The 12,880-nt window shown below is 37.3% G+C and overlaps 2 protein-coding genes across 7 annotated transcripts; one reads left to right on the top strand and one right to left on the bottom strand.

The window, feature by feature from the left end:
- The first annotated feature begins 343 nt into the window (after window positions 1-343).
- On the top strand, window positions 344-4,283 carry LOC112706325 (uncharacterized). The gene is made up of 2 exons (XM_025757578.3): window positions 344-3,570; window positions 3,737-4,283. The coding sequence occupies exons 1-2, from the start codon at window positions 897-899 to the stop codon at window positions 4,180-4,182; spliced, it is 3,120 nt and encodes a 1,039-aa protein (XP_025613363.1). The 5' UTR covers window positions 344-896; the 3' UTR covers window positions 4,183-4,283.
- A 93-nt stretch (window positions 4,284-4,376) lies between these two features.
- On the bottom strand, window positions 4,377-10,831 carry LOC112706326 (nuclear poly(A) polymerase 4). Of its 6 annotated transcripts, none has more exons than XR_011864598.1 (14): window positions 10,189-10,651; window positions 9,969-10,046; window positions 9,610-9,717; window positions 8,710-8,772; window positions 8,458-8,619; window positions 8,022-8,135; window positions 7,858-7,920; window positions 7,433-7,762; window positions 7,189-7,353; window positions 6,174-6,851; window positions 5,882-6,082; window positions 5,685-5,779; window positions 5,058-5,133; window positions 4,377-4,977 (listed from the first exon to the last, which is right to left on the bottom strand). XR_011864598.1 is itself a non-coding variant. In XM_025757582.3 (13 exons), the coding sequence occupies exons 1-12, from the start codon at window positions 10,333-10,335 to the stop codon at window positions 5,104-5,106; spliced, it is 2,139 nt and encodes a 712-aa protein (XP_025613367.1). In that variant the 5' UTR covers window positions 10,336-10,831; the 3' UTR covers window positions 4,377-4,977; window positions 5,087-5,103. The 6 variants fall into 6 exon arrangements, 3 of the variants coding, with proteins under 3 accessions (XP_025613367.1, XP_025613368.1, XP_025613365.1); XR_011864599.1 differs by having other exon boundaries at window positions 5,087-5,133; XR_003155726.3 differs by having other exon boundaries at window positions 4,377-5,133.
- Between the last annotated feature and the right edge of the window lie 2,049 nt (window positions 10,832-12,880).

Here is a 12,880-nt window from a genome sequence, read left to right as displayed (position 1 = left end):
ATTTATTTTTTTATTTTTGCGGATACACGGATATGCGAATATTTACATAAAATCCGCATCCGATCCGATAGCATTGCAGATTGAATTTATATCTACAATTTGTGAATCGAATTTAGATAAATATATGGATATACAGATCAAATTCAGATAAATATCGCAAATATACAGATTAGATCTAATTCATGAACATCCCTGGCATAGACTGAGGAAGCAGCTTCTCTGATCACAGCTTCTGTTTTTTCACATTGGTATATAGGAAACCGCATGCTTCTACACTCCCCCCATAACTTAACTAGGTTATTTTATTTCTAATGTAAAACAAAACAGTCTACTTAGGTTGACTTCACTTGCTAGTTTGTTTCACCTTTTTGGCCTCTTCAGTCTTCAGAAGCAAATAAAATATCCCGAGTACAGCAAGTTCAATATTAGTGCATATAGGAGTGCATACAATAGATAATCTTTTTTTTTTTTTTGGTGACTATACAATAGATAATCTAGAACATAATAAAATACAATAAAGTAGAAAGGAAATTAGAGAAATAAATACTGATTGTAATTTTAACTAACTAAAGTCTAGTGAGAAATTTCAACGATGGCCTATGAGCTATGAGACATCACATTATTATTTTTATCCTCGTGCCACTTTTCAACCACTCGTGTTTGAATGAAACTCTTTATATTAACCAAAGTTATTTGTAGTCTTCCCTTCAATCATTTTCATCAAATAGTTCCCATCAACAGGTCTTTTGTTTAAGAATATATAATGATTATAATCTTGTAATTATATACACAAATTCTCAAAACATTTTCTTCAGAGCGTATAAAGAGAGAGACAGAGAGAGAAAGATGTTAAAATTTTGACCAAACATTCCCTCGTTGACTTCCCGGCAAAAAATATGAACGCCACACAGAAAATGTCCAAGATACCCCTCCGCATTCGCAGGTTCTCTCTACATTTCTTCTTCCTGCTTACCCTCACACTGTCCTCCGATGTCATTTCACAAACCACCGAACAAACCACCCTTCTCACCTTCAAACGCCAACTAGGCGATCCGCCATCACTACAATCATGGCAACCGTCGCCGTCGTCGTCTCCGTGCGGGTGGCAGGAAGTCCGGTGCACCGGTGGCGCAGTCACGGAGCTTCTCCTCGCCAATAAGGATATCACCGTGAAGAACCTCCTGGCGCCGACGATCTGCGACGGCCTCAGGAACCTCACGAAGCTCGACCTCTCCAACAACTCTATCTCCGGTGAGTTTCCGACCTCACTCTACAATTGCTCCAATCTCAACTACCTCGACCTCTCACAGAACTACCTGGCCGGAAAAATTCCCGATGACGTCGACCGCCTCAGAACCCTAACGTACCTCAACCTTGGCGGCAACAGCTTCATCGGCGACGTTCCTCCGGCCATCGGAAACCTGCCGGAACTCAGAACCCTCCACCTCTTCCAGAACAACTTCAACGGAACGTTAGCAAAAGAAATCGGAAACCTCTCCAATCTGGAAATCCTTGGTCTTGCCTTTAATTACCGTCTTGCCCCTGCGCCGATCCCGGTCGACTTTGGGAACCTGACGAACCTGAAGTTCTTGTGGCTGTCTCAGTGCAACTTGACTGGAGAGATTCCCCAGAGTTTCGCGAAACTGGAGAATCTTGAAAAGTTGGATTTATCAATGAACAACTTAACAGGGAGAATTCCTACTAGCTTGTTTTCTTTAAGAAATTTGACGTTTTTGTATCTGTACCACAATAAGTTGTTTGGTGAGATACCAAATTCGGTGCAAGCTTTGAACCTGGCTGGGGTTGATTTGAGCATGAACAATTTGACAGGTTCTATACCAAAAGATTTTGGAAAGTTGAACAACTTGACGGCTTTGCTGCTGTATTATAACCAGTTGAGTGGTGAGGTTCCAAATGGTTTAGGATTATTACCAAAGCTTAGTAATTTTAGTGTTTTTGGGAACAAACTGAATGGAACTCTGCCTCCGGAATTCGGCAGGCATTCGAGGCTGGTGGGGTTTGAGGTTGACAGCAATCAGTTGAGTGGAGGGCTGCCGGAGCATTTGTGTGACGGCGGTGCTCTGAGGGGTGTGGTGGCTTTCTCCAATGATCTGAGTGGTGACTTGCCTCAATGGCTTGGGAATTGTAGTTCTCTTGTCACAGTTCAGCTTCACAATAACAGGTTTTCAGGGGAGGTTCCTTTGAGTTTGTGGACTTCGAGGAGCCTTGAGAGCTTGATGCTGAGCAACAACTCGTTTTCCGGTCAGATTCCAAGAGAATTGTCCCGGAGTATGACAAGGTTGGAGATCAGAGACAACAAGTTTTCTGGTCCAATATTGCTTGGTGTTTCTTCTGTTGTGAATCTTGTGGTTTTTAAGGCAGGAAACAACATGCTTTCCGGTGAGATTCCAAGAGAATTGACCGGTATTTCTCAGATGACAACTCTCATGCTTGATGGGAATCAACTTTCCGGTACGCTTCCATCCGACATAATTTCATGGAAGTCGTTGAACACTTTAACCCTATCAAGAAACAACCTTTCAGGTCAAATCCCACTAGCTATGAGTACTCTTCCTAGTCTGGTTTACTTGGATTTGTCTGAAAATGAGTTGTCTGGTGAAATACCAACTCAGTTAGGCGACTTGAGGTTTGTTTTTCTCAACTTGTCCTATAATAAGCTTTCTGGGAACATACCAGATGAGCTTAACAACCTCGCCTATGAAAGTAGTTTCTTGAACAATCCCAATCTGTGTGCTTATGATCCAAAAGTCAATCTATCTAATTGCTTAACTAAAACCTCATCCCACTCCAGCAATTCATCTAAAAAGTTCTTTGCCTTGATTCTTGGGGTCATCATCATTGTATTGTTAGCCGCTGCCCTCTTGGCATTGTGCAAGCTGACAAAGCAACGGGGTAAAAAGCTGAGTTGTGGCTGTAAGCTTTCAACATGGAGGCTCACTTCATTCCAGAGGCATGACCTCACAGAAATTAATCTCTTCTCACACTTGACAGACAGCAACCTTATTGGAAGTGGAGGCTTTGGAAAAGTTTACCGGATCGCTTCAAATCGCCCAGGTGAGTATGTTGCTGTGAAGCAGATTTGGAGTGACAAGGATGTGGATCACAAGCGGGAGAAAGAGTTTATGGCTGAGGTTGAAATCTTGGGCAACATTAGGCATTCTAATGTAGTGAAACTCTTGTGTTGCTACTCAAGTGAGAACTCAAAGCTTCTTGTATATGAGTACATGGAAAATCATAGCCTTGACAAATGGCTTCATGGAAAGAATAAAAAGTCACCAATTGGTTTGAGTACACCCAACAGGACTCATGCGGTGTTGAGTTGGCCAACGAGGTTGAAGATTGCCATTGGAGCTGCACAAGGCCTATGTTACATGCACCACGAGTGCTCACCATCAATCATCCATCGCGATGTTAAGTCTAGCAATATACTATTAAACTCCGAATTCAAGGCTAGTATAGCAGATTTTGGACTCGCCACGATGCTGTTAAAGCCAGGGGAGCTGCACACCATGTCTGCTTTAGCAGGGTCTTTTGGCTACATTCCACCAGGTAAACAAGAGCTGTCACAACTTGGTCATAAAATGCTTATTTCTCAAACACTGATTCTGTTGGCTAGAAATAAATTAATGAATTTATATCTTACAATGCCAATTGAAAACTTACGTCAACTGATACTTTGGTGGAGTAATCTAACGTTGATTCAATTGCATTGCAGAATATGCTTATTGTAGCAAGATCAATGAGAAAGTCGATGTATATAGTTTTGGGGTTGTGCTCCTAGAGCTTGTGACTGGAAGAGAGCCTAAATGTGGAGAAGATGGAAGCAGCCTAGTTGACTGGGCATGGAGGCAATACAGTGAGGGGAAGTGTCTTGCTGATGTCTTAGATGAGGATATCAAAGAAACATGCCACGTGGAAGATATGACTACTGTCTACAAACTAGGGCTCATTTGCACAAGCTCATTACCCTCATCTAGGCCTTCCACAAGGGAGATTTTGCAAGTTCTTCGTCAGTGTTGTCACCCAGGTTCTTCACGTAAGAGAGTGGCAACTGACTTTGACATAACTCCCCTACTTAGTGATGCTAGGTACATAGCCAGTTACAAGGACAGTAATGCTACAAGCGAGAACGAAGAAAGCCGCTTGTATAGTAGTGTGTAACGGGGGTAATCCCCACTAAGAATAATCCCAAGACATAAAATGTAATGTATATTATAATCGTCAAGTTTATTAATGGTTTACATTCAGCTTTATTCCGTAAATACGATTGGCAAGGTTAATTTAGTGGATCTCATTCAAAATGTATCGTTTTAAGACCTATACTAGGCTTCAGAATCATCAAATGAACAACAAAGTACTCAGAAACGAAATGTTTAGAAGCACTAATGATGAGAGATACAAATTTTCACAAGCCTAGTTCACTAAATTGTAAAAACCAAAGAAACTCATCAACAGATTTATCCACCCCAATTTCTAATCTTCCGCCAAGCATTTTTCTTAGCATTTTCTCTTCTTAACCACCTACCCAAAATAAACTAGTAAACTACATTTACACGATGTATCAACCACATCGCAAAGCAAAACAACATAGTTCCAACTCCTTAAAAATCAAAATAGGTAAATATGTTAAAAAGGATTTTTGAGACATTGAGAGCTCTGAATATGAGTTTAGACCATGTTTCACAGACAACAGGATGTGACCATTTTAGGCATCTCCATCATGCTCTTCATCTATGTACATAAACGATCAACACAGTGCCATCCCCCAAACCCCAATCTGTTTCTCCTTTCATCATTTCTTTTCAAGCTGACTCGAGGGTCCAAAACAGCCTCAGTCCCATTCAAATTATCTCAGCACAGCAACATCCCCAGCACAGTTATACAAGGTATAGCATTATGAATAATTTCAGCAATTCACCTCCCAAATGTCATGTGATTCAATTCAAACTCATCTTCCTACAAAAGAAAAAAACAGAACCAAACAGAACAGTATAAACACATTCTTATTCACATTGGAATGAGTTGAAAAAGCATGCCTTTTACTAGCTTCTGCAAAGATTCTGACCTAGCCCCTTCTTGAATTTATACAACACTTCCAAGTCTGACATCTCGCTATACACAATATAGAGAATAGAGAGTATCAATGATTAGTAATCAAATAAAGCATTAAACTTGGCTGTAAAACTATAATTTCAACAGGAAAAAAAAAAAGGTAAAGTCCGGTCTCTGGGAGTCTCTATACACAAAACAACTCAGGTACTTAAGCAGTTACTGGATACATAGCACGTATAGTGGTGCAGGACCTGCGACCACATATTCACCAGTCAGAAAATTGACTAAGAAATTCAATGGCCATGGAAATCGATTGTTCAAATTATCTTGAAACAAACAGCGAAAACATACAATGTAAATGAAAAGTGGGAAATGCAAAACGGTTTATCAAAACTTGAAGAGAACAGGAACAGAACACTCTGATTGCCATAATTGTTAAGTGTTAATACTAAGTTGCCAATCCCCCCCCCCCAAAAAAAGTTAACAATTCTTCAGAAAGGCCAGGTAAGATAAAAGTTCAATTTCCTACTATTTAAGCAAAGAATTGAGAAGTGTTCTAAATTAGATAATCTTTATTATGGAGAAAACAGAGATATCAGACAATTCAAAACCTTCAATTTGGTCATGATATTTTGAAATACTCTATTTCCATGAAAACACCCACTCCTCAGAACTGATCTGGATGTGCCACACAATCATCATCACCCTGCAAAGATTCCCGACTCTCACTATCTCCCAGACTTCCCAGTTTTTTTCACTGCCATCCACAACAGTTCTAAGCCAAAAGTCCTCAAGTGAAGAAACTCACCTCGCAATTGAGGGCCTGGGAGCTCGCAGTTGGTACATAATCTGAATATTCAGTTCTTTGGAAATTATGAGTATTGTCTAGTCGTTGATCCATATCAACAGCACTCTCTTTACAGTTTGACAAGCTTTTGGAAGATGCAGTTTCTGCACTTTCCAAGCAATCCAGATCCATTTCCCCAGCTTTGTTCCTATCGACTCCATTCTGAAATAGATTACCAACTTCTATTAAGGAACTTGCAATGAACCAAACAACATTCCCAAGACGGTTTGCTCCAGTGATTCAGCAAGCTTACCTCATTCTGAACTTCTGAACACCTTGAGTTCTGACTATCATTTTTGGGATGAACACCACCTGTTTCACTAAGATGCACGTAAGCTCCTTCGGTACTTATTCCATTTTCTAGGAGTCCATTAGATGACTTAATTTCGCATTTGGTGCCAGCATTCTTGGCTAACCTAACCCCTTTGGTACCATCAATACTCATTTGAGATGAACAACTTTCTGGAGAGACGCACACTAGCCTCTGTGGGCTGATAGAGGCCCTCTTCTCTGGTTTGCCTAGCTTCTCATCCAACATTTCATGGTCATTTTTCCTCTTGACACTTCTTTCAGAAGACCCTAGGTTGGACTTTGCGGCATCCTCACCCATTTTTTCAGCTGAATGGCTTATGTGCCTTGACATCCGATTGCGTTTGTAACCATCTGGAAATACAAATAAAGGGAGCTGCTTTCGACGTACATGGGAAACAAAAATTTCCATCCCTGGCTTCCAGTACATATACATATTTATTTCTTGCCTGAATTCATCAACTGTTCCACGTATATCAAATTGTTGTCCCTCTTGACCTTTTTCTCCCTCTTTTCTTTGCAAGCCCATGAAAAATGCAGAATGAGCACAATGTCTGGATGTGTCTGCATACTCATGTGGGTAAGGATGACACTGCAACATCCCATTTGTATCCCGCTCTATCTGCTTAGAAATAGACAGCATGCATTAATGTATAACCAATAAAATTAATAGAATTTGTCATAATATCCCTAGATAAGATATTCCCCTTTCCCCTTTTGGTAGGTATGTAAAATTCAAAAAGAGATATGGACCAAGAGACTGAACCTTGGCACAAAAAAAAGGCTATTATTGCCTTTGGTCACATTTAAAATCCTAAATACATCTACCCTCCACAAACTACAACAGGTGGAACCATACATTTTTTTTTCTTTTCTTTTTCATTTTTCTTTGGTTGGGAAAAGAGAGGGGGACTAAACCCACCAGATGAAATTTGTACAAGATAATAACAGTGGTGTACCTTCAGGGTGAGCTGCCTCAATCGAGATTCTACCCAACCTTTCCATGCTAACAAGTCATCAGTGTCTGCTGCAAGGATGTCCACTTGTAAATAGTTTTTGTAGGCTTCGAAAAAGAAATATGGCTGAAAAAGTGCACTCCATTGGGCTTTACTGAGCTCAATTTCCTACAATTAAAGCCATTTATTTAAAAAAGTCACAATTCTTTTAATAAAAAAGAAAACTAAATGGGATAACACCTCTTACATCACAAATCTTGTTGCCATAGCGAAACTGTTCCTTCATAACACGAAGAGTGCTTGCGGAGACATTGTAGCTGGAATTCATGCAAGGGTATGCAGGAGTAATAATTGGCATAATGTGATATCTGTCCCGCGGGTTTCTACGAGGATCCCAAACTGGGAAACCCAGTTCATTTTCCTCTATTGTGCACAGCATGACAGGATTTGGCCACCTCCACTGTGTATATACCCTAAAGAATCGAGAAACCAGCATACTAGGGATTGCATTAGGGTAAAGCTGGCAAATTCGAGCAACTAATAGAGCCCAATTCACGCCTCCAAGGAATCCCGTAACCTGAATAGAGCATACAATAAAGAAAAACATGGATTCTATTGCCATTAATGACAGTAAATAGCAAACTACAAAGGTTTTCAGTGTAGCTCTCTTACATTTGAATAAACACCACGCCTTTTAGCCCAAAACTTTAAACATCTCAGTGTGGTTCGGAAGTGCTATCATTGTCAAGGGTTAACAGATTATCAAGTTAATAAGATGAAAGAGAATTAAATCTACTAAAATATCAATTAACAAACCAAAAAACATGTATATTAACCTCAACATTTGGAACAAGTTTAAGAATTTGATCTGCCACCCGGCAGCCATTAAGACTTCGAACAGTAGGTTCATCAACATCATACAGCACTGAGCCATGTGAGATGTCCAGGTCCTGTACATAAATGAGTTTGAAAACGATATCAAATGTGAGCCAGCTTGAAAGGAAAAATAGATTCTAACAGAGGAGATGAAAAACTCTGAAGGGGAAGAATAACCAAAGGATCATGTTTCTCTTAGAAACACACAAGAACACGAGAAGAATCATTGCATCAATTTTCCAAAGTATCACTGAGCTCGACTTTATAAATGATGCTGATACTTATCTTAGGGAAGCCCTCAGATTCTTAACAATAAGACAAGTGGTTTTAATAAAATTGTTGCCCACAAAAATGCAGTCAATATAAAGCCCTGTTAAATAAGGTTACCAAACTTACTTCAGGCACAACCAAAAGAGATATACTTGCATAAAGCAAATCTATAGATATTCCCTGGAACTTGAATTTCATTACGGGGACATGAGCATCTGGAACTGGTTGAAGTTCAGTAACTTCTTCCATTTCAGCCAAGATGTTATGCAGAATGATAAAGAAGTCTTCCTGCAAACAAGTGAAATATTGGCTAAGATATCCAATAATTCCATGGATTTCAGTAAATTAAGAAAAACACAACCAACTTCAGGTCATCACCTCCCGATTCACATAAGAAGGGCCAACACACAAAGTGTCTATGTCAGCTCCTGGTCCATGTACCTGCAAACAATTCAATTTTTGCTATATATCCAATTTTACATGGAACAGTGACTTGAAGACGACAACAATGTACTATCCAACAATATTTTGACTACTTTGCTAGCTGTACTACTTAATTTGGGGAAAAAGAGTAGTTTTTTGCTACGAGAACAAATTAACCAAAAGAACTGGGAAAGTGTGGAGAAGAAACTGTTAACATTCATGGACAATGATTAAGACATTCCACCATAACATTAAAAATGAAATTCAATTGAGGTCATCGTCCATCAGTCATTTTCCTGACAATGAGTGCAGCATGACTATTGGTACAAACAAACCAACAATATTAGGACTCCAGCACTACCTGAACCTGGGAACTCAACAATTTTTAGACATCGGCATAAACCATAAAACATGACATGTCTATTTCTGGAGAGGTGGCTATAAATATATCTATAAAAGTAGTAAAGTGATAAGCTCAAGAAGAAAGAGAGCCCAGGATGAATTATACTCAGACGTATTCCCAACAACATCAAATACCCTTCTGTAAATAGATTAACAAGCCTTATATTGGTATATACAACCCTTCCCATAAAGTCATCATCCAATATACTGATCTAAACTTCTTCAATTCTTGTCAAATCATGTTATTGTCAATTCATATGATGTATCAAATAAAGGCAAACATGCACACCTTGAATTAAAGCACATCATACACCAAAAATCCTTTTTAGATAAACTACATTATACACTAATAGAAGAAAAGTTAAAAAATTGTCCCTTCGATTCAATTCTTTGCCAAAAGCAACCACTACACTACTTAGAATCAATCAGGAGAAAGTTACACCTCATACTCACCCCTAGTCGATAAGAACCGAAAGTGAAAATAACGGCATTGGCATCCTCAACCATCTGATCCGTATAGCCTCGTTGACGCGTTAACTGCTTCACCCAACTTTTAACAGTCTACATCACAGGTCAACTTTGTCACACAACAAAAATAAAAAACTTTGAACTTTACAAAGTTGAAACAGTACCCCAATCATAGCCAGAAAGGGCATCAGAAAACAATCTATCAAGGTTCAAAAACATGTTCATCATTCATCGACATGCAACAACATAAAACACAAAACACAAAACACAATTTCCACAACCCCTGATTGAAAGAAACACCTCAATAAACAGTAATCTACAATTAGATCGAAGGAGTTGATAACCTGATCAAGGCGCTGAAGAACCTCTCTCCTGGTAGCAGCTTCTTCATTGCTCTCGTAGAGTCCCGAATCAAGCAGAAACTAGGAAAAACCAAACAAAACAGACACCCCCCCCCCCCCAAAAAAAAACAAAAAAGGATTTTTCCCCACCAAATCAAAAGCATGAACGTGAAGTCAATAAGCAATTCAATTAAAATAAAATTGTTAAAAAAAAAAAAACTACCTTCTCCAATTCGGCGTTCCGATGTAAATCGGCGTCGGTGGGACCGGCGAGAGAGATAGGCTTCGTGATCCCAAGCGTGTTGGTTTGCTCCACCACCAGTGGCGGAGACGAAGAGCCACCGCCGTTGGGAGCATCGGAAACCACCATTTTTTCTCGACCTAGATATTTTTCTCCTTTTGTTTTTGTTGAGAAAGCAGAGTTTACCCTTCACCCTTACCCTTACCCCTATAACCCACCCTTTACTTCGCAAATCGCAATCTTTTCGAATCAAATCGCAAGGGATTTTAGGGCTCTCCAAACTAAAACAAGAAGAAGCACATGAATCAAAGGAAAAATATCTTCGGAATAACAACGATTGGGGGATTTGGATTTCCGGCGGGGTTTGGGTGGGTTAAGGGAGCGTTTGGGGAATAATGATCATTCATATCATCCTTATTCTTTTATTCATATAACAACTCTTAAAACTCATTTATTATTTATTATTTATACTAATTCATTGTTTATTTACCTTATTTATTTATTTAATTAATTATTTATTTATTTATTTATTGCGCATGCAGTGGACTACATGTTAACGTTGTATCCACTCCAACCATCCCACATGTCCTTCTTTTTTTCGACTTGTGTTTTTCAATTATTTTGCAACTTTTATTTCTTGTCACTTTACATATATATTTTTTGGAGTTAAAAGAAAAGAGAAAACAATAATATTTTTGTCTTCGTTTGATCTAGAAATTTCGGATCTCTTATCCATTGTGTTTCTTTGTCTAGCGTGTACGCCGGTTCAGTTTCGGTTTAATTTCATTATATTTAAATTTTTAAATAATTAAACTATAATCAAATCAATTTAAATTCAATTTTGAATCAGTTTTAAATTTCAGCGTTTTTAATTAAAGTTTAATGAAAGATTAAGGACAAATTATAATGCTTTAGGGTGGGTTTTTTTTTATTGATAATGGGACTAACGCTTAAGAAAAGAGTTGCAACCAGATAAAAGATTATTAAGTAATAAATATAAAAATTAAATTCTTAGTTTTAGTGAATAGAGCAAGAGTTTAATTTTCATGTTTTAGCAACAATAAAATAAATTTACATTTTGTTTCTTAATGAAACAATTTTACATATACACCTAATAATGTATCATTGTGTGTCAATAGTCATCTATAAAAATATATATAACTAAATGAAGAATTTAATTTCTATGTATTATATAAAATAATTTTATATATACATTGAATCATAAAATTTATTACTTAAAAAATGATATAAATTTAATTAGATAATTATGTAAAAAATTTTATACTATTAATATATTAAAATTAAATTTTTAAATAAATATATAAAATCATTTATACTATTAATACACTAAAATTAAATTTATAAATTAATTATTAGCAATTAAACAAAAAGATTACTTATTAGGATTTTTAAATATCTTGTCCATATAAAAAAAAATCTAAATAAGCTATGCTAATGTTTGACATTCCTTTCGTTATATATTAATTATTAAGTATTTTCCTTCGTTTTCTAATATATATAATTTAGAGTATTTATTCAAATTGATCTCCAAAAAATTTCGAAGTTAATATTTTAGTTTTTAATTAAAATTAATTATCAACATTATTTTCAACCTTTAAAGATGTCTGTCAACTTGATCTTCCACATCTCTATTCGAAGAAGTGTTAACGAATTCATTGGATGTGTGTCAGTTAACTTGCTAAGTATGTATTTTGATTGTGATTTGTTAAATTGGAGTTTGAATAAAAGAGATTTTATAAAATTGATTTTGAGTAGAAATAAGTTTGTATCAATATCATTTATATTTGGCAACTCTATACTAAAATTGATTTTGATAAAATAAATATTGTTTGGATAAAAAATTTTGTAGGCGTTATAAAGAATTTTGTACATGGTTGAGAATGATGTGGATCTTAATGAATTATGATTGAAATATTCATATGGCTTATTTATTTGAATTATCTGAGATACGAGTTTCTTTGGGTAAAGTGCTGTGACTTGCCACCACGTGTACCAGGTTGAGGCTCGATACTCTGTTGACCCTACGGCGTAAGTGTGACCGGGCACTATATAAATTCTCGGGAATGTTACCCCCATTATTGCTCAATTGATTATTTGAGAAAAAGTTATGCATAGACTCTTGGGGATGCACGTTGGGGGACAGTCTAAGGACAATTCAGACTTGTTGGGATGGCTGGATAACCGACAGATGAGTCTCATCAGCCATAGGACAGGCATGCATCATATGCATTTGTATGTTTTGATTGAATGTGCAGTTTGTAGATGTCCCTTTTGTTTCTTTAAGCTATTAATTCTTCTGATTTGTGAGTTAAAGGAATTTTCTTTAAACACCTTTTAAAACAAGTCTTCCACCAAACTTCTTCTAAAGCTATTTTAAGAATAAACTGGAGTAAAAGTCTTTCGATAGTCTACTCAATAAGTTTGTATATATCCCCTAACTACTAACCTAGCCTTATACCTTTCTATGCTTCCATCAGCATGCATTTGATGGTAAAAATCCACCTGCAGCCAACCAATTTTGTATTCTGTGACAGATCTACAATCTCCCAAATTTCATTTTTCTTGAGTGCATGCCACTCTTTCATCACTGCTAATTCCAGTTGGGATCATCTAATGCTTCTTCTATAAAAAATATATGACATTAAATTAATAA

The sequence above is a fragment of the Arachis hypogaea genome, chromosome 8 (genome assembly GCF_003086295.3).
Source record: "Arachis hypogaea cultivar Tifrunner chromosome 8, arahy.Tifrunner.gnm2.J5K5, whole genome shotgun sequence".
In the NCBI taxonomy this organism is placed as follows: Eukaryota; Viridiplantae; Streptophyta; class Magnoliopsida; order Fabales; family Fabaceae; genus Arachis; species Arachis hypogaea.
The sequence above is the reverse complement of the archived record's forward strand: the minus strand, read 5'-3'. Positions and strand labels throughout refer to the sequence as shown.